This window comes from Mobula birostris, chromosome 4 (genome assembly GCF_030028105.1).
Source record: "Mobula birostris isolate sMobBir1 chromosome 4, sMobBir1.hap1, whole genome shotgun sequence".
Lineage (NCBI taxonomy): Eukaryota > Metazoa > Chordata > Chondrichthyes > Myliobatiformes > Myliobatidae > Mobula > Mobula birostris.
Window position 1 is genome coordinate 204,345,379 of NC_092373.1, and position 25,552 is coordinate 204,370,930.

The 25,552-nt window shown below is 41.9% G+C and overlaps 1 protein-coding gene across 1 annotated transcript in view; it reads left to right on the forward strand.

The window, feature by feature from the left end:
* Nucleotides 1-25,552, forward strand: part of LOC140196884 (sideroflexin-5-like) — a 279,713-nt gene that overhangs the window by 84,902 nt on the left and 169,259 nt on the right. The window contains exons 8-9 of the mRNA XM_072256792.1: nt 6,380-6,436; nt 10,613-10,678. Coding sequence (XP_072112893.1) covers nt 6,380-6,436; nt 10,613-10,678 — 123 coding nt within the window. The remainder of the gene's footprint in view (nt 1-6,379; nt 6,437-10,612; nt 10,679-25,552) is intronic.

A 25,552-nucleotide genomic window follows, 5' to 3' on the forward strand; every position in this document is an offset into this window, starting at 1 on the left:
TGGTCCGGGTGTAGGTTAATGGGACTAGGCAGAATAATAGTATGGCATGGACTAGATGGGCTGAAGGGCTTGGTTCTCTGCTATAACATTCTATGACTCTATGACTTATTGGAAGCCAATAAACCTTGAGCAGAGAGGACACATGTCCATGAGCATCTAATCACTGACTGTGTTGAGACAGAATATTTAAGGTGATGTTCAGGTAGATTCACTCGATGGAGAACGCCTGTGCATGATTTTGTTTAACATGGGGAGGCTGATGCACGGGCAGCCTCTACACGGTCCTTGGTAGATTGGGATCAGGATCCCCACATTCACTGTGCAGCCTTCCTCTACCCTCACTGGTGTTTTGATGTGTCGTTGATCTTCCGCCAGCTCCACCTTTGAGGTCTTGGTTGAATTGTTCTTAGTCTGGAACCTCCCCCTTCACCTTACTGCCATGGGTGACCCTACAGGAGTTAAGCTTCAGACAGCATTGCTCTTGGGATCTCAGGATATCACAAGCCTTTCTACCACAACAAGGTGATGACGCTCGGAGAAGATGGATGCTGCAAAAGGAGAGAATGAACAGCTAAAAGATCCAACCACTAACCATAGCCACTACTTACTCATGTCCATACTGCACCAGAATTTGTGGAACCCAGATCAGTTTCAGCAGCCACTTGAAGACCCACCACAAGAGAACCCCTTAAGACAACATCTTACTTGAGTCGAATGATCACAAGAAGAAGATTTAAGGTGAAAGTGTTGAAGGAGTTCAGTTGTTCCAGTTATTAAGCTGGATCTCTAAAGCTGTGCACATTCTGCATTAGATGAACAGATAAGGTACAAATTTTTGTTGTGAGAGTGAATAGAGGTCACGATAAACCTCAACTGCTAAATATTCATGAGGAAGCTAAGATGGAATGTATCCAGTAATACCAACTAAAATAAAGTACAGGGAGGGGCTGACCCACGGATGAAAGTTCTTAAGGAGCTTAGTACTAGACTATTGAAAATACTTGAGATTCCACTGGTCCAATTGAGAAGAGATCAAAGCAATGATAAGACTATTAGTTAGACATGTATAGTAGGAAAAACATTGGAGTCCATTAGAAAGGAAGCAATTAAACACTATGGGCAATAAATCCAAGACAAAGTGGCTTATGAAATGCATGTCACGTCTAATGAATTGTTTGGAATTTTTGGACGATGTAACTTGGCAGACCACAGTTTGTGTGGCTTCAGAGCTGTGCCAGACATGGCTGTAAGCAGCACTGGGGCCCCGCAGGGCATGGTATTGGGTCCCTTCCTGTTTATCCTGTATACCTCGGACTTTAGGTACAACACTGAGTCATGTCATCTGCAGAAGTTATCTGATGATTCAGCAATAGTTGAGTGTATAAAGGGAGGATGGGAGGATGAATACAGGGCCCTGGTGGAGGACTTTGTCAAATGGTGCAAGCTGAATCATCTGCAGCTCAACAAAGGAGATGGTGATGGACTTTAGGAAGACTAAGCTTGCATTGCTCCCTGTTACTATTGATGGTGAAGACGTGGATGTGGTGAGGACCTACAAGTATCTGGGGGTGCGCCTGGATGACAGATTTGAGTGGAGCACCAACACTGAGGCTGTGTACAAGAAGGGCCAGAGTCACCTCTACTTCCTGAGGAGGCTGAGGTCCTTTGGAGTGTGCAGGCCTCTCTTTCACATGCTCTACCAGTCAGTTGTGACCAGTACAATCTTTTATGTGGTGGTGTGCTGATCCAATGGCATCAACACAGATGGTGCCAAGAGGTTCGATAAACTGATTAGAAAGGCTGGCTCCATTATAGGAGTCAAACTAGACTCACTGGAGGCTGTGGTAGAATAAAGGATCCTATAGAAAATCCTGGCTATTCTGGACAATGTTTCTCAACCTCTGCATGCCACCTTGGCTGAACAGAGGAGCACTTTTAGTAATAGGCTAAGACAACTGTGCTGCTCCAAAGAGTGCTCTATGAGGGCAGTCTTACCCTCAGCCATTAGACTTTATAATGAGTCAACTTATAGCTGGGGAAGTGATGACTCCCCCCCCCCCCCCCCCCGTTAGACTGTTTGAGGTAATTTTTAAAAAATTCTTTCTTACTTCGAATAATTGTATATTTGTATATCTGTGCATTTGTAATACTACTGTGACACTGTAATTTCCTTTAGGATCAATAAAGTATCTACCTGTTTGGGTGACAGGATCAATCTTCCTTGTCGTTACCTTTGGCTCCCCCTCCTACCTTCCACCAAAGTTCAGTGGGGTTCAATTCCCACTGTTTTCTGTAAGAAATTTGTACATTTTCTCCATCACAGCATGGGTTTCTTTTGGGTGATTCAGTTTCCTCCCACATTCTGTGACGGGGTCCTGAATTACCCTTATGAACTGTACTTTTGAAAAGAGAGAGAGAGTTGTTCAACACAAGACACCATGTTAAAAAGAGAGAGAAAGAAAGAGAGAGAGAGGCGAAGACTGCTCACAGTTTGTTTATACTTTCTACGAGGACATTGGCAGCTTCCAAGTTCTTACAGAGAGAGAAGGGAGGAACTGCTTGATGGACAGCTGGTGTTCAGCACGGTGAGATAAATAGAAGGTCAGCTGTTAGACCTACAGACACATGGTTTTGGACACTGAATGAGCTTTGTTGTGCCCACAGAAAAGGTGGGTTTTGAAGGATCGATCAGGCGGATTGATCAGTGGCTCTCGCAGTGTGAAAAGGGTGTGACCGGTGGGGAGTTATTCGTGTGTCTGACCCTCAACTGGGTTGATAATTCCACTACAGAAGAACGGTCCCCTTTGTTGTGGTCACAGTCTGTGACTTCTAAAGGGTTTCGGAGGACAACAGGAAGATCGATGATGTCAGCTCACCTGAAGACTCAGATCTCTCCCTCTCTCTCTCTCCATCACTACTCAACTCAATACTACGAACTGAACTGAACTTTACTCATCATTGCTAACCTGTTTGATCTGTCTGCATTAATATTACTGTATTGCGTAGTTACTAATAAATATCATTAGTTAATAGCAATACTAGACTCCAAAGTGTTTTCCATTTCTCCTGGATCTTTAACCCGTCACAGGGTACGTGACAATTCCCCAAATACTTATGGGTTAGTAAAGTTTAGTAAATTGTGTTGTGTTATAGAACATAGAAGATAGAACAGTACAGCAGGGGACAGGCCCTTTGGCCCACAATGTTGTGCTAATCGAGTTAAATTAGTAATCACTTGGCCAACCTAATCCCTTCTGCCAACACAATATCCATAGCCTTTCATGTGCCTGCCTAAACTTGGACTCCTACATCTCTCTGCTCATCAACACCTTTAAGGGTCATGCCCTTAACAGTGTACAGTCTCTTTATATTTGACCAGCTTTGGCAAGCAAAAAAATCAGCATTTGGGGTTGATTAGCAAGAACAAATTAGAGTAAGGCAGGGGTGGGCAGATTGGCCATTGTCACAGTAGTCATTGTCAGAGTGGACTGAGTCAGAGTGGAAATTTTGAGGCTTTAGCTCATCGAGGCTTCAGTGAAGAGAGGCTTCAGACAGAGAAGGCAACAAAGAAAAGCTGTAGGTATAGTTTACCCCCCCCCCGCCACCCTCCCCCTTTACTGATCAGTTAGAACAGTAGAGATGCCAGGCAGGATAGTGGAATGCTCCTCTTGTGGGATGTGGGAAGGCAGGGAGACCTCGAAATGTCCCTGATGACTACAGCTGCAAGAAGTGCATCCGGCTGCAGCTTCTAACAATCCGTGTTGAGGAGTTAGAGCTGGAAGGGTTTGAACTCCGGATCATTTGGGTGGCTAAAAGGGCGACAGATTGGACATATAGGGAGGCATGGCACAGGAAACTGGGTGACAGTCAGGCAGGGGAAAGGGATTAAAGAGCCAGTGCAGTGTACCCCTGTGGCCATCCCCCTCAACAAAAGGAATACCACTTTGGATATTGTTCGCAGGGATGACCTTACAGAGGAAAGTCACAGTGGTCGGGTCTTTGGGACTGAGTCTGGCTCTGTGACTCAGAAGGGAAGGGGGGAAAAGAGGCGCGCTGTGGTGATAGGGGATTCGTTAGTTAGGGGACAGAAAGGAGGTTCTGTGTCGGGTAGTATGTTGTCTCCCTGGTGCCAGGGTCCAGGATATCTCGAACCTAGTCATCATCATTCTTATACACGAGGAATTCTGCAGATGCTGGAAATTCAAGCAACACACACAAAATACTGGCGGAAGGTAACAAGCCAGGCAGCACTTATAGGAAGTACAGTCGATGTTTTGGGCCGAGACCCTTCGTCATTCTTAAGTGGGAGGGTGGATAGCCAGAGGTCGTGATCATAAGACATAGGAGCAGAATTAGGCCATTCAGCCTATCGAGTCTTCTCCACCATTCCATCATTGCTGATCCTGGATCCCACTCAACCCCCATACACCTGCCTGCTTGCAATATCATTTTATACCCTGACCAATCAGGAAATTATCAACTTCTGCCTTAAATATACCCACAGACTTGGCCTCCACTATAGTCTGTCAAAGAGCATTTCACAGATTCACTACTCTCTGGCTAAAAAAATGCCTCCTTACCTCTGTTCTAAAAGGTCGCCCCTCAGTTTTGAGGATGTGCCCTCTGGTTCTGGATACTCCCACCACAGGAAATATCCTCTCCACATCCATCCTATCTAGTCCTTTCAACATTTGGAAGGTTTCAATGAGACCCCCCCCCCCCCCCACACACACACATATTCTTCTAAATTCCAAGTGAGTACAGCCCCAAAGCTGCCAAACGCCCCTCATATGTTAACAACTTCATTCCAGGAATCTTCCTTGTGCACCTCCTCTGGACTCTCACCAATGACAACACATCTTTTCTGAGATATGGGTCCCAAAACTGTTGACAATACTCCAAGTATGCCCTAGTGTCTTATAAAGCCTCACCGTTATTTGCTTGCTTTTATTTTCTATTCCACTTGTAATAAGCGCCTTCTTTACCAGAGACTCATCCTGTAAATTAACCTTGTATGAGGACTCCTAAGTCCCTCTACACCTCTGATGTTTGAATTCTTTCCCCTTTATATAATAGTCTGCACCATTATTCCTTTTACCACAATGCATATTCGTACATTTCCCAACACTGTATTCCGTCTGCCATTGTTACCCATTCTTCCAACTTGTCTAAGTCCCGCTGCAATCACATTGCATGCTCAGCACTACCTAGTCCACCTACCTTCATATCATCTGCAAACTTTGCCACAAAGCCGTCAATTCCATTATCCAAATTATTGACAAACAATGTGAAAAGTAGTGTCCCAATAGTGACCCTTGGGAACACCACTAGTCACTGGCAGCCAACCAGATAATGCCCCTTTTATTCCCACTTGCTGCCTCCCGCCTGTCAGCCATTCCTCTATCCATTGCAGTATCTTTCCTGTAACGCCATAGGGTTTTATCTTGTTAAGCAGCCTCATGTGAGGCACCTTATCAAATGCCTTCTGAAAATCCAAGTAAGTGACATCACTGCTTCTCTTTTGTCCACCCTGCTTGTTACTTCCTCGAAGAATTCTAACAGATTTGTCAGGCAAGATTTCCCTTAACATAAACTATGCCGACTTTGACTTATTTTATCATTAGTTTGCAGGTGCCTCAAAACTTCATCCTATCGCCTTCCAGCTAGTCCTGCTTCCCCTACCCACACTTTTTTATTCCGGTATCTTCCCTCTTCCTTTCCAGTCCTGAAGAAGAGCCTTGGCCCCGAACATCAACTGTTTATTAATTTCCATAGATGCAACCTGACCTGCTGAGTTCATCTAGCATTTTGTATGTGTTGTAAAAGTTGTGATTTTCCCTCTTTCTTTGATCAGATGTACTGACACCACTTAATATGAACTGCTTACTTACTGCCTGTTACGCTGCTGGCATTTACAGCGACAATGAAGGTCCTTCATCTTTGGCAGTGTTCAGGGCTTCCTTCATCGTATCAGTGGTGTCCTGTCGGTTTTCACTACTGTCAGTCATGCAGATCCCGGGTGGAGACTCAGGAATGCTGTCACACTCAGATGTAGATGGATTCTTCATTGCTGTTTCCATAACAGTTCTGTTAACTAGTCAGCATTGTTAGCCCTGAACTAAAGCCCCAAACCAATAAGACCAATGTCCTCTACGCTTTGACTTGTTTGTCATGGGTGACCCTACCAAGAGCCAAAGCATGAAGCCCTGACTCCAGCCAACATAGCTCTCTGGGTTTTTGAGGCACACGTGCCTCCAAACCACGATAAGGTTGTGGTCCTCTTGGAGGTTAGTATGAACTAACAGCAGAGGTAATGCCTTCACATTGTTCATGATAGAGGGGATGAATGTACTGATGATTTGTTTTTGCTTCCTTCTAGTGGTTGAACCAGAGCCACAACGCATGTGTGAATTACGCAAACAGAAATGCAACCAAGGTGAGAAGGCTGTGTTGGATCCTGATGATTTTGTGATCCATAGGTTCTTTAGGAGTCAAGAATGAAGCATAAAACTTGTTGCTTATGATCATTTTATTAAGTATTACAAGAGTAAAGGAGAGAAGCACAGCGAGAGACAAAGGAAAAGAAAGTGTAGTGTGGTCTTCTCATACTAGACTACTGATAACAGAAATTCCATTGATAACAGTTCACCAGTAAGATGGCCAAATTCAAGTAATGTGGTACCCAGCACTGAAACCAAGAGATTTCCAGAATAATACAGAGGCAACTGCACCATAATTGCCAGGAAACACTGAACAATTACATGTACATAGGTAGTGATATAAGGTAGAAACAAGCATGAAAAGTAACATTTCTACACCACAACCCAGAAGTGGTGAGCATCATGACGACCCTCAAATGTCAAAGATTGAGACTATTTGAGCTAATAGGGTGGCTAAGAAGGCGTTTAGTGTGTTGCCCTTCACTAGTCGGGGGATTGAGTTCGAGGGCCATGTGGAAATGTTGCAGCTCTATAAAACTCTCACCACACTCAGAATATTGTGTTCAGTTCTGGTCACTTCATTATAAGAACGATGTGGAAGCTTTAGAGAGAGTGCAGAGGAGACTTTCCTGGATGTTGCCTGGATTAGAGATCCTGTCTTATGAGGAAAAGTTGAGTGAGCTATGACTTTTCTCTTTGGAACGGAGGATGGTAAAAAACTTGGATACTAAATGATAAGATGTATAGATTAAGTGGATAGCCAGAGACTTTTTCCCAGGGAGGAAATGGCTAATTCAAGGGGGCATAATTTTAAGGTGTTTGAAAGAAAGCAGGGGGAGGAGGAATGTCAGAGGTAGGCTTTTTACACAGAGTATGGTGGTGTGTGGCATATGCAGCCAGGGGTGCTGGTAGAGGCATTAGAGTAGATAGGCACATGGATGGTAGAAAAATGGAGGCTATGCGGGAGGGAAGAGTTAGATTGATTCTGGAGTAGGTTAAAAAGTCAGCACAACATTGTGGGCTGAAGGGACTATACAGTGCTGTAATGTTCTGTTGGACAGCATAAATTTATTTAACCAGATTTTTTTTCATCCTGTGATTATGGTTGAAGGTCTCCATACAGAATGGAGGGATATAGACCATGTGCAAGTAGATGTGCTGTATCCGTATCAGAAAAATGGAGGTCAATGCAGGAGAGAAAGGTTAGATTGATCTTGGAGTAGGTTAAAAGCTCGGCACAACATTGGGCCTGTACTGTTCTGTGCTCCATGTTGACTCCGTAATTTATTGGAATTCCCGATAGCAGAGAGTTGTGGAGTTAGGAAGTTTGCTTTATGCAAAGAAACTTTGGATGGACATGGAACTGATGTAAATCAGTCATATTACTGAATGATTTGAAGAGTAGGTACATAGGTGCGACTGGTTCCCACTGAGAAGCAGAGTGTCCCTCCTTGGCCATCACATTTTGTTGTGCTAGCACCCACTAAGTGCTCAGGTATAACGCACATAAGTAGGGGGTTGAGTCTAGTGTTGGACACTATCCAGATTGGAAAGAAGAGGAGTACAAACAGAGAGTGATGGAAATCCGCTGCAGATCTGGCGGCCTGTTGTGGGGATGGGAAGAGAATTGATGTCTCTGGTCAATAACCCTTTGTCAGATCTGAAGATGATTCTTAACGTCAGTGAATGGATAAGAAAGGTAGGCTTATGTGGTGCATTTGGGGAAAGTTACTATATCGGCAATGTTTTTGTTTTGGAGGAAGGATAGAGAGGAGGGGTTACTTTATTCTTTCAAGCAAAGAAAATCCTGGAATCTCCTTGGTGTGGAATTAAGCTTAACCATTGAGCAGTGTATGTATTCCTTTGGTCTTTGGGATTGTACACTTTTTGGAGACAACCTAGAGGGAGCTGTTGGCTTCTGATGTTTAAATCTAAAGTACTTTCAGAAGTCAGGAAGGAGGTACAAAACTTGTTGCTTCATGATAATTTTATTCAGAAGCAGACAGTGATAGAGGTCTGCTAAGCAAGGAGAGGAAAAAAGGAACGAAGATTGTGCTGCCCTGTAGTCAGTTATTTTCATATCCATAGATAAGAAAGGTTTCATGCAGATTTGTATATAAGAGTCAACCAATAAGAAACCTGTTATTTAAATAATACAGAATAAAGAAGCGTCCAGGGCTTTCCAGAGTCATACTTTATATAGCCACCAGGAAACTCACTGAGCGTGCATATACCAACTGTGACCACTAGGAAGCATAGTAAGCAGTTACTTGTATATCAGTAATTATATAAAATACAAGCAGACGATAAATTATTAAACTGCAAAGAAAATAACAATTAAACAGTCTAAGAGCTAAATAGTCAGATCCAATAATGCTCCCTTTGATTCTAAAGCACACATTTAGAATCATTACATCTGAAAATTTAGAGGCAGAAAAACTTAATGATATTTACATAAAGTATAAAATAATCAAAAACTACTTGTCAGGGATTCCCAACTGCAGGTCTGCAGACCCCTTGTTGAATGGTATTGGTCCATGGCACTAGCAAGGGTGGGAACCCCTGACCTAAGTTATGAAATATCAAAAGGTATATATTCTTCAAAGTGTTGATAGGATTAGGTCATGAGCTTTTCCTTTCAAATCAGATACCATGGCCAAGGATATAAGCAGTAGCGGTAGTACCTCCAAAGCCAAGGCTTCACAAAACTTGGGGAAGCTCAAGATAGAGAGTTGACCTGTTAGGGTTTCAAACATATAGACTGATGTTCCAGAAGCACACTGCTGTTCCCCAAGGATATCCAGAGCACTATTGCCAAAGCAGGACAGTTACAGAGGACAGTGGCACTAAACCACCATTGGTTTTGATCTACCATCTAACAGAAGTGGTTGAAGGAGGTATTTACTCTGGCTTGTGCAGTGCAGGAAAGGTTCACAAGAATGATCCTGGGAATGAAAGGGTTAATATATGAGGAGTGTTTGATGGCTGTGCGTGTACTCGCTGGAGGTTAGAAGAATGGGCCGGGGGGATCTCATTGAGGATGAGAGAGCATAGCCTCAGAATACAAGAATGTTCCTTTAGAACAGAGATGAGGAAGAATATCTTTAGCCAGAGCATAGTGAATCTGTGGAATTATTTGTCATAGATGCTGTGGAGACCAAGTCATTGGGTATATTTAAAACAGAGTTGATAGGTTCTTGATTAGATAAAGTGTCAAAGGTTACAGGGCGAAGACTGAAGAATGGGGTGAGAGAAATAATAAATCAATTGTGATGGAATGGCAGAGCAAATTCAAAGGGCCAAATGGCCTAATTCTGCTCTGATATCTTATGTTCTTATGGTCTCTGCACTGAACTGTCAACAGGAAGGTCACAAGAAATGCTAAACTGGCTTCAATGCTGAATCAGAGCCTGTGAAAATTACCTTCACCACGTTGGCCAGTGCAGGATCAAAATAACGTACTCAGAGACGAGAAGTTAAACATAGTCTTCTTTTAGGAATCCCGCTGTGCATACATTATCTGCCACTTTGATTATAATGTACAAATATTTATTCTGACAAAGGATCTTTGATTGGAAACATTAACTCATTTGAGCAGTTACTCTTTGACCTGCTGAGTGTTTCAAGCATTTTCCATTTTTATTACAGTGTCGAGTCAATTACCGTATCTTAATGTGAATGTTTTGTTTTCTCTCTCTCTCTCCCCATATCCCTCTTTCTCTTTCACTCCTCTCTTACTCACTCTCTCCCTCTTTCATTATTCTCTTGATCTTTCTCTCTCTCTCCTCTCCCTCACTCACTCTTTCTCTGTGTCTTTCACACTTCCCATCTCACTCCCTCCACTTTCTCCCTTTCACTCTCTTTCATTCTCTCACTCTCTTTCACACTTTCACTCCTCTCACTGTCTTTCATTCACATTCTCTCTTTCACTCCACTCTCTCTCTTCCCTCTCTGTCTTTCACACTCTCTCTCCTCATTCTGGCTTTCACTTTCTCCTCTTTTCACTCTCTCCCCTTCTTTCTCTCTCTCACTCTCTCTCTCTCTCTCTTTCATCTCTTTTGCTCCCTCTCTCTCTCTTTCTCACACACACTCTCATTCTTTCTTTTCTCTCACTGTCTGCCACTTTCATTCTCTTACATATGCTCGCTCCTCTCTCTTTCAAAACACATTAGCCAACTCCATTGTCAAAGTTCATCCTGGGTTACTTCGGAGCCGTCATCAGCGCAGTCTCAATCGCAGTGAGTAATTTTGACATTCTGTGCATAACCGCGGTAACCATTTTAGTTTCTACAGACATGATGCCTGCCAGTTAATAGACCAATCATTTGATGATTTGATGATAAAACACTCACTAATGTTGCAGTAATGTATGGGGATTTGATAGATTAATTAAAGATAAACTGCTTCCAGTCAGTAACCAGAGGACACCGGATTAAGATAATTGCCATAAGAACCAGAGGAAATACTTTTACAATACAACAAGACATTACAAGCTGCTTGGGTGTACTCTCTATATTTAGTTAGCTTAGCAGTGATACTCTGATGGAAAATAATATAAGATGCAGGTCTATCCGTGAATAGTGGCAGATATTCAAGAGTTGGTCCATAAACAATTAGTTTAATTTGTCACGTGTACATCGAATGCAGTGACATTCATTGCTTCTGACCAACACAGTCCGGGGATGTGCTGGCGGCAGCAGCAAGTGTCACCATGTTTCCGGCGCTGACGTAACGTGTGCACAACTCTAACCCTAGCCTGTACGTCTTTGGAATGTGGGAGGAAGCCCACACAGGCACAGGGAGAACATACAAACTCCTTCCAGAAGGCGGCAGGCAATGAACCCCAGTAACGGGCACTGAATGGCATTGCATTAACTGCTATGTTACAGTGCCACCATGACACCAGCAGGAATTCATCCCAATTAGATGGAGGAATTATGTGAGAAGGAGACACAGTTAACAAAATAGGTTAATTTTTAAAATGGAATTTAATAGCTTGTAGAAAGAAGCTGTCCCGTAGCCTGTTGATCCTGGCTTTAAAGTTGCAGTACTGTTTGCCAGAAGGAAACAGTTTATGGTTGGGGTGACTGGTGTCCCCAATGATCTTCCAGGCCTTCTTTCTGCACCTGCTGCTATAAATGTCCTCAATGGAGGAAAGTTCACATCCACAGATGCATTGGAATGTCCGTACCATACCCCGCAGTGACCAGCGATCAAGGTGCAGTTCCCGTACCAGGCAGTGATGCTCTCAATGGTGCCCCTGTAGCAGGGAAGTCTAGGACCAGAGGCCACAGCCTCAGGATAGAGGGATGTCAATGTAGAACAGAGATAAGGAAGAATTTCTTTAGCTGCAGTGTGATCAGTCTGTGGAATTCATAGCCACAGATGGCTGTGGAGGGATGTTTAAAGCAGAGGTTGATAGGTTCTTGATTAGTCGGGGCATCAAAGGTTACGGGGAGAAAGCAAGAGAATGTAGTTGAGAGGGATAACATATCAGCCACGTTTCAATGGCAGGGCGGACTCGATGGGCTGAATGGCCTAATTCTGCACCTGTGTCTTATGGCCTTATGGTCTTTCAGTGTAACTATGACTGAGCAAATGGCAAATATATTAAATCACCTGTTCGTGCCATGGAGAACACTGCAAATATCCCCAAGGTAACAGATGAACTAATTTCAAGTAGCAGAGAAGCACTTGTAAATTTTCCAGCCGTGAGGGATAAAGTATTAGAGAACTCACGGAGGTAAAGGTGGATAAATTGACAGGATTCAATGGCTTGCACCCAAAGGTTGAAAGAAAATGGCTACAGAGTTGGTGGCCGCTTTGGCTGAAAGTTTTCAGAACTAGCGAGCATGTCTTATGAGGATAGGTTGAGTGAGCTGAGCACACACACACATACACACACACACACACGTGCGCGCGCGCGTACACAAACACAGACACACCACACACACAGACACACACACACACACGCACAGACACACACACACACACACACACACACACACACACACACACACGTACACAAACACACACACACACACGTACACAAACACAGACAGACAGACACACACACACACACACACACACACACACATTCTCCCTTGAACAAAGGAGAATGAGAGGTGATGTGTAAGATGATAAGAGGCGTAGATAGAGTGGACAGCCAGAAACATTTTTCCAGGATGGAAATGCTAATCACCATAATTTTCAGGTGATTGGAGGAAAGTGTAAGGGAATGTGAGAGATAAGTACTGGTTAAGTGTGTGAAACACATTGCCAGAGGCCATGGTAGAGGCAATACCTTAGGAACATTCAAGGAACTCTTAAATAGGCACATGGATGATAGAAAAATGGAGGGAAGGGTTAGATTGATCTTAGAGTAGGTTAAAAGGTTGGCTCAAATTGTGGGCTGAAGGAACTGTGCTGTACTGTTCCATGTTGTAAAACTCAGCAAATTACGAAAGGGTTCCAGAGAATTGGAAAACAGCCCTTCCTTGTTCAGAAAGGGAGGAGGTCACAAGATGGGGAGCTATACGCCAGTCAGTTTGTCAGTTTTTGTTGGCCAGATATTGGAGTCAAAATGAAGGAGGAAGTAACCACTCATTTAGGAAAGCTAAATTATATCAAACCTGGTCAACAAGGTAAATCCAGTTTGACAAGTGCGGCAACATGGTAGCAGAGCAATTAGCCTAATGCTATTACAGCACCAGCAATCCGGGTTCAAAAGAGTTTGTACATTCTCCCCATAACCACATGGTTTCCTCCGGGTGCTCCAGTTTTCTTCCATGTCTCATGGAAGACTCGATGAGACAAATGGCCTAATTCTACTCGAATGTCTTATGGGTTAATAGGTTAAATGGTCACGTGGATATAAATTGGGCGGCACAAACTTGTTGGGCCAGAAGGGCCTGTTACCATGCTGCATCTCTAAATAAATAAATAAAATTTGCTGGAATTCCCTGACAATGTAACAGGGAGAGTTGTTTGAGGGGAATCTGTAACTGTTGTCTATTTAAATTTCCAAAAGGAATTTGACAAGGTGACACATGAGTCATAGAAAAGTACAGTACAGAAGCAGGCCCTTTGGCCCATCTAGTCCATGCCAAAACCTTTCAAACTGCTTGCTCCTATCGACCTGCATCGGCAGTATAGCCCTCCATACCCCTACCATTCATGTACCTATCCAAACCTACCGCGCACAAAGCCATGCAAACCATCCTTAATCAGTCCAAGTCTACTCAAATACTTATATATTCTGTCCCTTTGAATACTCTCCAATAACTTTGCCACAAAGTTCCCAGGACATCTTTAGGGAGCCGTGTCTCAGAAAGGCAGCATCCATTATTCAGGACCCCCAGCACTTAGGGAAAACCCTTTTCTCACTGTTACCATCAGGTAGGAGGTATCCTCTCTGCCATCCAATTCCTAAATAGATATTGAATCTTTGGACACTACCTCACTTTCTTTTTAATATACAGTATTTCTGTTTTTGCGCATTTAAAAAAAATCTATTCAATATACGCAATTGATTGACTTGTTTAATTATTATTATTATTTTTATTTTTTTCTCTGCTAGATTATGTATTGCATTGAGCTGCTGCTGCTAAGTTTCTATTTTAAATCTTTTTATTAATTATTATTGAAAATCAACAACAGAGAAAAATACATCAAAATAATCAAGACAACATACCCATATGTAGAATAAAAGTTAAACTATCAACCAAGCTGAACAGTATATCAATAATAATAAAAAAAACAAAATGTTAAAGTTTGTTTTGGAAAAAAGAAAGAAGGAAAAAAAGAACCCCTGCTAACTAAAACAGAAAAAAACCCCTAATAACAAAAAAAGGGGAGGGGGGGAACACATTTGGAGCACAAACCTGGAGCTATACGCTATACAAGCTTCCATAAAAAAAAGACATCAATCTGCCAACCAAATCCATATACCCAAGCATCAGAAAAGGACCATTTTTATTAACTCAAGTCAAATGATAATAACAGGCAAAATAACCCCACCTTTTCTCGAAGTCAAATCTAAGATCAAAAGTTCGACTTCTAATTTTTTCCAAACTAAGACATAACGTCACCTGAGAGAACCATTGTATCAAAGTGGGAGCAGAGGCATCTTTCCGTTTCAATAAAATAGCCTTTCTGGCCAATAATGTGACAAATGCAATTATGTATTGGTCTGATATAGAAATACCGTGAATATATTGAAGAATTATACCAAACAAAACTGTCAATTTATTAGGTTGTAAATTGATTTTTAAAGCTTTAGAAATTGTAGAAAAAATAGATTTCCAAAATTGTTTCAATACAGAACACGACCAAAACATATGTGTCAATGTAGCTATCTCAGTTTTGCATCTATCACACTGACTATTTACATTAGGAAATATTTTAGACATCTCTCCTTTGTCAAATAATAACGATGTACAATTTTAAATTGAATTAGAGAATGACTGGCACAAATCGAAGAAGAGTTAACCAGCTTCAAAATTCGCAACCGATCCTCTGTTATCAAGGTCATGTTGAGCTCTCTTTCCCAATCTTGCTTAATCTTAAGTAAAGGATAGTTATCCTGTTGTAACAGTAAATTATGAATTTTCCCAATGAAACCTTTCACTAAAGGGTTCATTTTTAAAATAATGTCTAACAGGTCAGAGTCTTTTATGTATGGAAAATTACTTAAATATTCTTGTAAAAAATGTCTGACCTGAAGATATTGCAAAAAATGTGAATATGAGAGAGAGTATCTAGTTACTAATTTCTCAAAGGACATCAATCGGCCTTCTTGAAACAAGTCCATAAAGGAAAAAATTCCTTTATTCCTCCAAAGAGAAAAGGTAGGATCACTAAGTGAAGGTTTAAATAAATAGTTTTGATAAATTAAACTAAAAAGGTTAAATTTTTTAAGATTAAAAAACTTACAAAACTGGTACCAGATTCGTAATGATTGATTAATCACGGGATTTATATTTAGAATAGAAATTTTGGCTAATTGTACAGGTAAAGGAGCTCCTAATAACGAAGTTAAATGAAATTGTTTCACAATTTTCAATTCCAGATCAACCCAAGATGGTCGTTCCTTTTTATCGGTCCAATATAACCAAGAACACGCATAACGTATATTAATCGCCTAATAATACATTCTTAAATTAGGCAAAGTAAGACCTCCATCCTTTTTTAATGTTTGTAAATGACTTTTTCCAACTCTTGGTCTTTTATTATTCAAAACAAAAGATGAAATAATAGAGTCAACCTGATCAAAAAACTTCTTTAGTTAGAAAATAGGAATATTTTGAAATACATATAAAAATTTTGGTAAGATCATCATTTTAACTGCATAAATTCGACCTGCTAATGAAAGTGTAAGTGGATTCCATCTAGAAAAAAATTGCTTCATAAAATCCACTAAGGGAACTAAATTAGCTCTATAAAAATCTCCATAATTTTAGTGATGATAATACCTAAATATTTAAAAGAATCCGTAACTTTAGAGGAATGTCATCATATATAGAAGCAGAATCATTTAAAGGAAATAATTCACTTTTATGCAGGTTTAATTTATATCCTGAAAACAATCCAAATTCATTTAATAATTTCAATAAACTAGGAATAGATTCTTCGGGATTCGAAACATAAACCAAAAGATCATCGGCATTATGGGAGATCTTATGAATAGTCCCATTTATAGAAATTCCTTGAATATTTTTAGACTGCTAAGTTAACAAATTTCACGTCACATGCTGGTGATAATAAACCTGATTCTGATTCTGAACTGATGTCAGACTTGCTGCCCTATAAATTCCTGGTTTATGTTTAGAGCCTTTCTTAAACAGTGGAACAACATTAGCTATCTTCCAATCCTGCAATTACTGTATTTACATAGAAACATAGAAATCTACAGCACATTACAGGCCCTTTAGCCCACAATGTTGTGCCAACCATGTCAGCTATTTTAGAAACTGCCTAGAATTTCCCTTCCGCAGAGCCCTCTATTTTTCTAAGCTCTGTGTACCTATCTAAGAGTTCCTTAAAAGACCCTATTGTATCTGCCTCTACCACCATCACTGGCAGTGCATTCCATGCACCCACCACTCTCTGTGTGAAAAACTTACCGCTTGTACCTACTTCCAAGCACCTTAAAACTATGCACCCTTGTGTTAGCCATTTTAGCCCTGGGAAAAAGCCTCTGACTATCCACATGATCAATGCCTCTCATCATCTTATACACCTTTATCAGGTCGCCTCTTATTCTCTGTTGCTCCAAGAAGAAAAGGCCAAGTTCACCAACCTATTCTCATAATGTATGCTGTCCAATACAGGCAACATCCTTGTAAATCCTCTGCACTCTCTCTAGAGTATCCACATCCTTCCTGCAGTGAGGTGATTTGTCCTCTACTATGCCTAATGTCTTGTTTATTATTTATTGTACTGCCCTGCACTGTTTTGTGCACTTTACGTAGCCCTGTGTAGGTCTGTAGTCTAGTGTAGTTTTTGTGTTGTCTTACGCAGTCTAGTGTAGCCTTGTATTGTCTTACTTAGTCAAGAGTAGTTTTGTGAAGGCCATCACACTATACGACTTCTCAACAGCACTGCTAACCTGTGCAGCAGCTTTGAGTATCCTACAGACATGGACCCCAAGATCTTGCTGATACTCCACACTGCCAAGAGTCTTAACGTTAATAATATATTCTGTCTTCAAATTTGACCTACCGAAATGAACCACTTCACACTTATCTGGCACTTGCATCTTATAGAGTACAAAGAAACACCTTGTCAGGCCCTAGGGATTTATTCACCCTGCTTTGCCTCTGCATAGCAAACACCTTCTCCTCTGTATTCTGTATAGGGTCAATGAAGTTGATGCCACTTTGTCTCACTTCTGTAGAATCTGTGTCCATCTCCTGAATAATTACAGATGCAAAATATTTATTTGAGATCTCCCCCATCTGTTTTGGCTCCACACATGGATAAGTGGCTGTGCCCAAGGTATTGCAGTGTGTTAGCATGGATTGATAGCTGACCACCTCATAGAAAACAAAGAGATGAAATAAATGGTTCCTTGTCAAGCTTCAGAGGTATATTTGGCCAGGATATAGAGGGTACGAGACAGGATCAGGGTTTTTGGTGCATAGTTTTATGTATTATTTAGAGATACAGCACAGTACAGGCCCTTCCAGACCAGTGAGCCCACACCACCTAATTACATCCAGGTGACCAATTATCCTACTAACCCAATGTTGTGCCAAATGAATTAAATTAGTCATTCAACTGCTAAGATCATCCCTTTTGCCTGCACAAGGTTCATATCCCTCCATTCTCATGTCCCTGTCTAAGAGTCTCTTAAACCCCTTTGATGTATTTGCCTCCACCTCCTCCCCTGGCAGTGCAGTCCAGGTATACATCACTCTCTGTAAAAAATGGAGGGATCTTGTTCCCCAGTTTATATCCCTGCCTCATTTACTTACTTACTGTCCGTTATGCTGCCGGTGTTTAAGGCAGCAGTGAAGGTCCTCCATATCTGTCTGTCCTTGGCCACTCAGATGTAGAAGGATGCTTCATTGCTGTTTCCATAACAATTTTGTTTTACCAGTCAGGGTTGGAAGCTCTGAGCTGAACCTCAGAACCTGGAGGGCCAGTGGACCACTCTTAGTCTGCCCTCTAACATTTGACCTGTTTGGCACTTGGTGACCCTACCAAGAGCCAAAGCATAAAGCCCTGCCTCCAGCCAGCATAGCTCTCTGGGACATTGAGGCACTCAAGCCTCCAAACGTGACAAGGTTGTGATCTCTTGGAGGAAATATCCTTGAGGAGGAAACAAATTGTTATGTTTCCAAGTTTGTCAACAATACACAAATAGGTGGAAGCCTATATCTCTATAATTCCCTCCTTCAAGGGGATAGAGATAGATTGAGTGATTGGGTTAAAAACTGGCAAATGAAGTCTAATGAGGTCATAGACTTTAAAAAGGGAAATCAAAAGGTGTATTACTATCTAAAGAGACTGAAATTCAGAAGGATCTAAGTGTTCTATTGAATGAACCACAAAAAGTTAGCAGTCAGATCCAATAAGCAGTTAAGAAGGCATGTTGTGCTTTATTATGGAGTTTAAGAACAGAGAGGTTTTGTTACTGTTGTACAGGGTGTTAGCATGACCACGCCTGGAGTACAGTGCACAGGTTTGAATCTTCTTACCTAAAGAAGAACAGCTGGAGATAGTCCAAAGGAGATTTGTAGGCCATTCATACAAAATAGGAGGGTTGTCCTGTCATGGAAGCTAATCAGTTTGGTTCTGTACTCCTTGCAGTTTAGAAGAACGAGGGGTGATGTCGAACAATAATGAAAAACATCTGGACAGATATGTGAATAGGAAATGTTCAGAGCAGGGGTTCCCCACCTTTGTTATGCCATGAACCTATCATTAACCGAGGGGTTCGTGGACCCCAGATTGTGAACCCCTAGTTTAGAGGGATATGGGCTAAGGGCAGGGCATTGGGTTTAGATTGATTGGGCAACTTGGCCTGCGGGGACATTGGGCTGAATGGCCTGTTTTTGTGTTGCATTTCCCTTTGACTCTGATGTTTTCCAGTAGCATAAGAAATACGTCTTTTAAATTTATATAATGAAGTTTTCAGGGAACATAGTAAATTTAAAGAGTGTGTGTTAATCAGGACTACATGAGAAATGGGGCCCTAATGAGTTTACAGGGTGTGTGGTAAAAGGGCCCTTGTGAGCTTAAAGGGAGCAGAAGTCAAATGCTGGCAAGGTAATGTAGTGGTTAGCCTGTTGCTTTACAGTGCCAGCGACCTGGAGTCAATTCTGTAATCAGCATTAGCATATAAATGACTGGAAGATGTAATCAGTCAGAATGTTACAGTAAATTAAAATTTTTAAAAAAGCTACTGCAGATACTGAAAATCTAAAGTAAAGAGTTCTCCCTGTGACCACGTGAGTTTCCTCCAGATGCTCTTGTTTCATCCCATATTCCAAAGACACACAGGTTAGGGGTAGTAAGTTGTGGGAATGCTAGGTTGGTGCAGGAAGAATGGAGATACTTGAGGGCTGCTTCCAGCACATCCTCGGACACTGTTGGTCGTTGATGCTAACAATGCCTTTCACTCTATGTTTCAATGTTTTGATGTACACATGCAAAATAAAACTAATCTTTAAATTCTTCCCTTACCTACCAGCAATGATATGTACGGAAATTTGATTAACATCCAAAAGAGAAGCAGTTTAAATTACACTGAAATATTAACAGGAGTAAATCCAATAGGCATAGCGCCATACAGAAACAGGCCAAATGGTCCATCACGTTCATACGGACCAGTGGACACCCATCTGTATCTAATCCATCATCAAGTACTTAGCCCTTGACCTCTAGTTTTGAAGAATGAATGTTGTATATCATCTATTCTCACCGAGACTATCCAAAAGCACCTCATCGGCAAGGTACAGCAAAACTATCCAGCACCCAAAGAAAATTTACAAGGATGTTGCAGGACTGCGGAACCTGAGTTAGAGGGAAAGGTTGAATAAGTCAGGACTTTGTTCCCCGGAGTGTAGAAGAAAGGCGGGAGATTTGATAGAGGTATACAAAAGTATGAGGGGTATAGATAGGGTAAATGCAAGCTGGTTTTTTACAGAGGTTGGGTGAGACTTGTAGAAATCATGGATTAAGAGTGAAAGGTGAAATGTTTAAAGGGAGCATGATGGGGAACCTCTTCACTCGGAGGATGTTGAGGGTGTGGAACGAGCTGGAAAGGGTGTATGTCAGTTCGGTTGCAACATTTAAGAGAGGTTAGGGTAAGTACATGGATGGGAGAGCTATGGAGGGCTATGGTCCGGATGCAGGTCAATGGGTCCAGGCAGAATAAGAGTTTGGCATGAACTAGATGGGCTGAAGGATCTGTTTCTGTGACTCTATGACACTCCTCAAGACTTCAGTGGTACTGGATTGGCAGATTTCCCAGACTGTTGCATCACTGGAATCACCTCAGCAGTGATGTGCCAAAAGCAGAAATTCAACAGGCCAAGCAGCATTTTTGCAGAGATAGAAACAGTTACTCTTCTTTCAGGAGATGGGCAAGCCCATTTCACTCAGTATTGTGAAGGAACAAAGGAATCTTGGGGTCCACACCAGTAGTTCCTGCAAAGTTGCTGTGCAAGTTGACAGGGTCGTTAAAGCCACGTGGTGTGTTGGCCTGCACTAGTTGCGTGAATTGAGTCCAAGAGCCGCGAGGTAGAGGTTGCAGCTCTATAAAATCCTGGTTACACCACACTTGGAGTATGGTGTGCAGTCTGGTCACTTCGTTATAGGAAAGATGTGGAAGCTTTAGAGAGGGTGCAGAGATTTGCCAGGATGCTGCCTGGATTAGAGAGCATGTCTTATGAGGATAGGTTGAGTGAGCTTTTCTCTTTGGAGTGAATGAGGATGAGAGGTGATTTGATGGACTCTGCAAGATGATAAGAAGCATAGATTGCGTGAACAGCCAGGGCACAAGTGCCTAATATGAGTGGCATAATTTTAAGGTGATTGGAGGAAAGTGTAGGGGAGATGTCAGAGGAAGGTATTTTCCACAGTGAGTGGTGGGTGCATTGAATGCCCTGCCAAGGATGGTGGGAGAGGCAGATACATTAAGTGCATTTAAGAAACTGTGAGATAGGCACACGGATGGAAGAAAAATGGAGGGTTAAATGGATCTTAGAGTACATTCAAAGGTTGGCACAACATCGTGGGCCGAACAGCCTATAGTGTGCTGTGATGCCCTATTAGGCAGTATAATTCCATTCACTGGATGGCATTTTCATCAGTGTGATTTTGATTAAAAGTCTCCACATGAAATGCATTTCTCTCCATGACTGCTGTCTGACCAATTATTTCCATTTTTTTGCGTTTGTATTTCTAGTTGCTAGTGTTGTTGCTTGTATTTAAAAAAACGCCTTTGCTCATCCGCTTAGTTGACATGATGATAATGTATTAAATTACAGCAAATCTGTTTGTAATGCCTGCCTAAAAGAATTGTAAATGATATTACCTCCCTAAATTCTCTAATTAACCTAGTTTATCCTCATCATTCAGACACGGTGTCATAACAGAAAATATCATTTATGCTGCTGCTGCTGTTGACAAAACTTTCAGCAACATTATAGTGACGAAGCTTAAATGATCCTTATTAAGACTCTTTACTTCTGCAACAGTTTACCTGCTGAAATGTCTTCTCTCTGCCCTAAACCAAAAGCAAAAAATATTCGAAACACTCAGCATGTCAGGCAACATCCATGGAGAGAGGAAAGCAGACAATGTTTCAGGTTGGAATTCTGTGATTACACTGGACAACAAATCTTGTCGAATGTGTTGCTTCCACAGATTTTTTTTTTTGTTTATGATAGACTGCTTGAAGCTGAATACAAAGGTAATTTCAGACCACTTCTACCACATAGGAATTTGGAGAAGCAAGAATTTAACTTTTATTGAATAGAATACGTTTAATTGCATAGCAGTTTTGACACTTTGCAATAGCTTAACTAAGCTAAAAATATTTTGTTGATGATTTTCATTTGTACTTAGCGTCTGAGGCTTCTGGCTTAAGTGTCCAACAATAATCAGCCAGCAATGATGGATTCCATTTGCCCTGATACTGTTTCTCCATGGCTACAATGTCCAGACAAAACCTATCACCACACTCGTCACTGACACCAAGATTTGCAAGAAAGAAGTCTAAATGGGAATGCAGAAAATGAAACTTTAGTGACATGTTGCACTTCATGGTTTTGTATGCTTGAAACATGTTGTCAACCAGCTGCACGTAGTTTGGTGCTCTGTAGTTGCCAAGAAAATTTTCAACAACATCCTTGAATGCCTTTCATGTGATTTTCTTCGGTCCCACTAGAAGTTCTTCGAATTTTATCTGTTGTTGATGACCTGTTTGATTTGTAGACCAACGAAAATGCCTTCCTTGATCTTGGCATCAGTTATTCTGACTTGAATTAAGAGTTGAAATAACAAATATAAACAATTTCAAAAAACGGTGCGTGATAGGGAAATTTCATGGTGATTTTCAGGATCAGCAGCCCAAAATCCATATGACCCACATAGAAGTATTCAGGAAGCAAAATCTTTGTTGTCCACTGTAATGAACTCAATGCTTGGCTTCTCTTTCATTTGTGGATTCCTGCCCTCCAGTCTATTTCTAGAGCTGTAGATCCTCACAGCATGGAGACTGGCTCTTCGAGCCATCTCATACATGCCAACTGTGTTGCCCAGTGAGCTAGTCCCATCTGCCGTGTTTGATCAATGGTCCCAAACCTCTCCTGACAATGTACTTATCTAGATAGCTTTTAAATGTTGCTGATGTGCCCACCTTGACCACTATTTCTGGCACCACCCTTTGTGTGAGGAAGCTGCTCCTAGTATCCTTTTAAATCCCCCTCCTCTAATCTTAAACATGTGATTTCATGTTTTTAGCAAAGGTTTGGTAGCATAGTGCTTGTTACTGGACCAGTAATCCAGATAAGCTTGTTTTAATCTGTCACATCAAAACATCAAAATATACAGTGAAATACATTATTTTGCAAAACAGTCTGGGGATACCCACAGCTCTCTAACCTGCGTGTCTTTAGAATGTGGAACAAACCGGGAGCACCCGGTAAAAACCTACACAGTCAACAGAGACCATAGCAAAGTCAATTTATTATCAAAGTACATATGTGTCACCATATACAACCCTGAAAATCAATTTCTTGTGGGTATACTCAGTAAGTCCATAATAGAATAATAACCATAACAAAATCAATGAAAGACCGCACCAACTTGGGCATTCAACCAGTGTGCAAAAGACAACAAACTGTCCAAATACTAAAAGTAAGAAATAATAATAATAAATAAATAAGCAAAAAATATCGAGAACATTAGATGAAGAGTCCTTGAAAGTGATTCCATAGTTTGTAAGATCAGTGTTGGGGTGAGCGATGGTGAGTGAAGTTATCCCCTCTGGTTCAGGAACCTGACTGTTGAAGAGTAATGACTGCTCCTGAAACTGGTGGTGTGGGTCCTGAGCCTTCTTCCTGAAGGCAGAAGCGAGTTTAGAGAATTGAACACCCATCAGTGTTCGCAGTGCTGCATGGTGATTGCACTACCGCTACGCGACCATGCCACACTAGAGGCCTGGACTCGGTTATAACATCGAAAAGTACAGCACAGAAACAGGCCCTTCGGCCCACATTAGGCCATTAGACCATAAGACCATAAGGCAAAGGAGCACAAGTCGGCCATTCGGACCACAGAGTCTGCTCTGCCATTTTATCATGAGCTGATCCATTCTCCTATTTAGTCCCACTCCCCCGCCTTCTCACCATAACCTTTGATGCCCTGGCTACTCAGATACCTATCAATCTCTGCCTTAAATACACCCAATGACTTGGCCTCCACTGCCGCCCGTGGCAACAAATTCCATAGATTCACCACCCTCTGGCTAAAAAAATTTCTTCGCATCTCTGTTCTGAATGGGCGCCCTTCAATCCTTAAGTCATGTCCACTCGTACTAGACTCCCCCATCATGAGAAACAACTTTGCCACATCCACTCTGTCCATGCCTTTCAACATTCGAAATGTTTCTATGAGGTCTCCCCTCATTCTTCTAAACTCCAAGGAATACAGTCCAAGAGCAGACAAACGTTCCTCATATGTTAACCCTCTCATTCCCGGAATCATTCTAGTGAATCTTCTCTGTACCCTCTCCAACATCAGCGCATCCTTTCTTAAATAAGGAGACCAAAACTGCCCACAGTACTCCAAGTGAGGTCTCACCAGCACCTTACAGAGCCTCAACATCACATCCCTATACTCTATTCCTCTAGAAATGAATGCCAACATTGCATTCACCTTCTTCACCACCGACTCAACCTGAAGGTTAGCCTTAAGGGTATCCTGCACGAGGACTCCCAACTTTGAATTCTCTCCCCATTTAAATAATAGTCTTCCCGTTTATTTCTTCTGCCAAAGTGCATAACCATACACTTTCCAACATTGTATTTCATTTGCCACTTCTTTGCCCATTCTTCCAATCTATCCAAGTCTCTCTGCAGACTCTCCATTTCCTCAGCACTACTGGCCCCTCCACCTATTTTCGTATCGTCAGCAAATTTAGCCACAAAGCCATCTATTCCATAATCCGAATCGTTGATGTACAATGTAAAAAGAAGCGGCCCCAACACGGACCCCTGTGGAGTACCACTGGTAACCGGCAGCCAACCAGAATAGGATCCCTTTATTCCCACTCTTTGTTTCTTGCCAATCAGCCAACGCTCTATCGATGTATGTAACTTTCCCATAATTCCATGGGCTCTTATCTTGTTAAGTAGCCTCATGTGTGGCACCTTGTCAAAGGCCTTCTGAAAATCCAAATATACAACATCTACTGCATCTCCCTTGTCTAGCCTACTTGTAATTTCCTCAAAAAATTGTAATAGGTTTGTCAGGCAGGATTTTCCTTTAAGGAATCCATGCTGAATTCTGCCTATCTTGTCATATGCCTCCAGGTACTCCGTAACCTCATCCTTGATAATCGACTCCAACAACTTCCCAACCACGGATGTCAAGCTAACAGGTCTATAATTTCCTTTTTGCTTCCTTGCCCCCTTCTTAAATAGCGGAGTGACATTTGCAATCTTCCAGTCCTCCGGAACCATGCCAGAATCTATCAACTTTTGAATGATCATCGCTAATGCCTCCGCAATCTCCACAGCTACTTCCTTCAGAACGCGAGGGTGCATTCCACCTGGTCAGGGAGATTTATCTACCTTTAGACTATTCAGCTTCCTGAGTACTTTCTCTGTCGTAATTGTGACTGCGCACACTTCTCTTCCCTGCCACCCTTGTTGCTGGTAGCTTAGATGTCAGAAGTATGGAAGATAAAGTTTCACTAAGTAACTTCCAGTACAAGCCTTGTGGAGGTCTTGGCACCTTCGGCACACAGACACATTTGGACGGATCTCCAGTGATCTTGGACTATGAATTGGCCAAGGGCACTACTGTACCTCATTTCTGCTTTTGTTGAGGTAGCTAATCTCACGGATCGCCTCAGGGTCTCGGTGTTTGCGGGG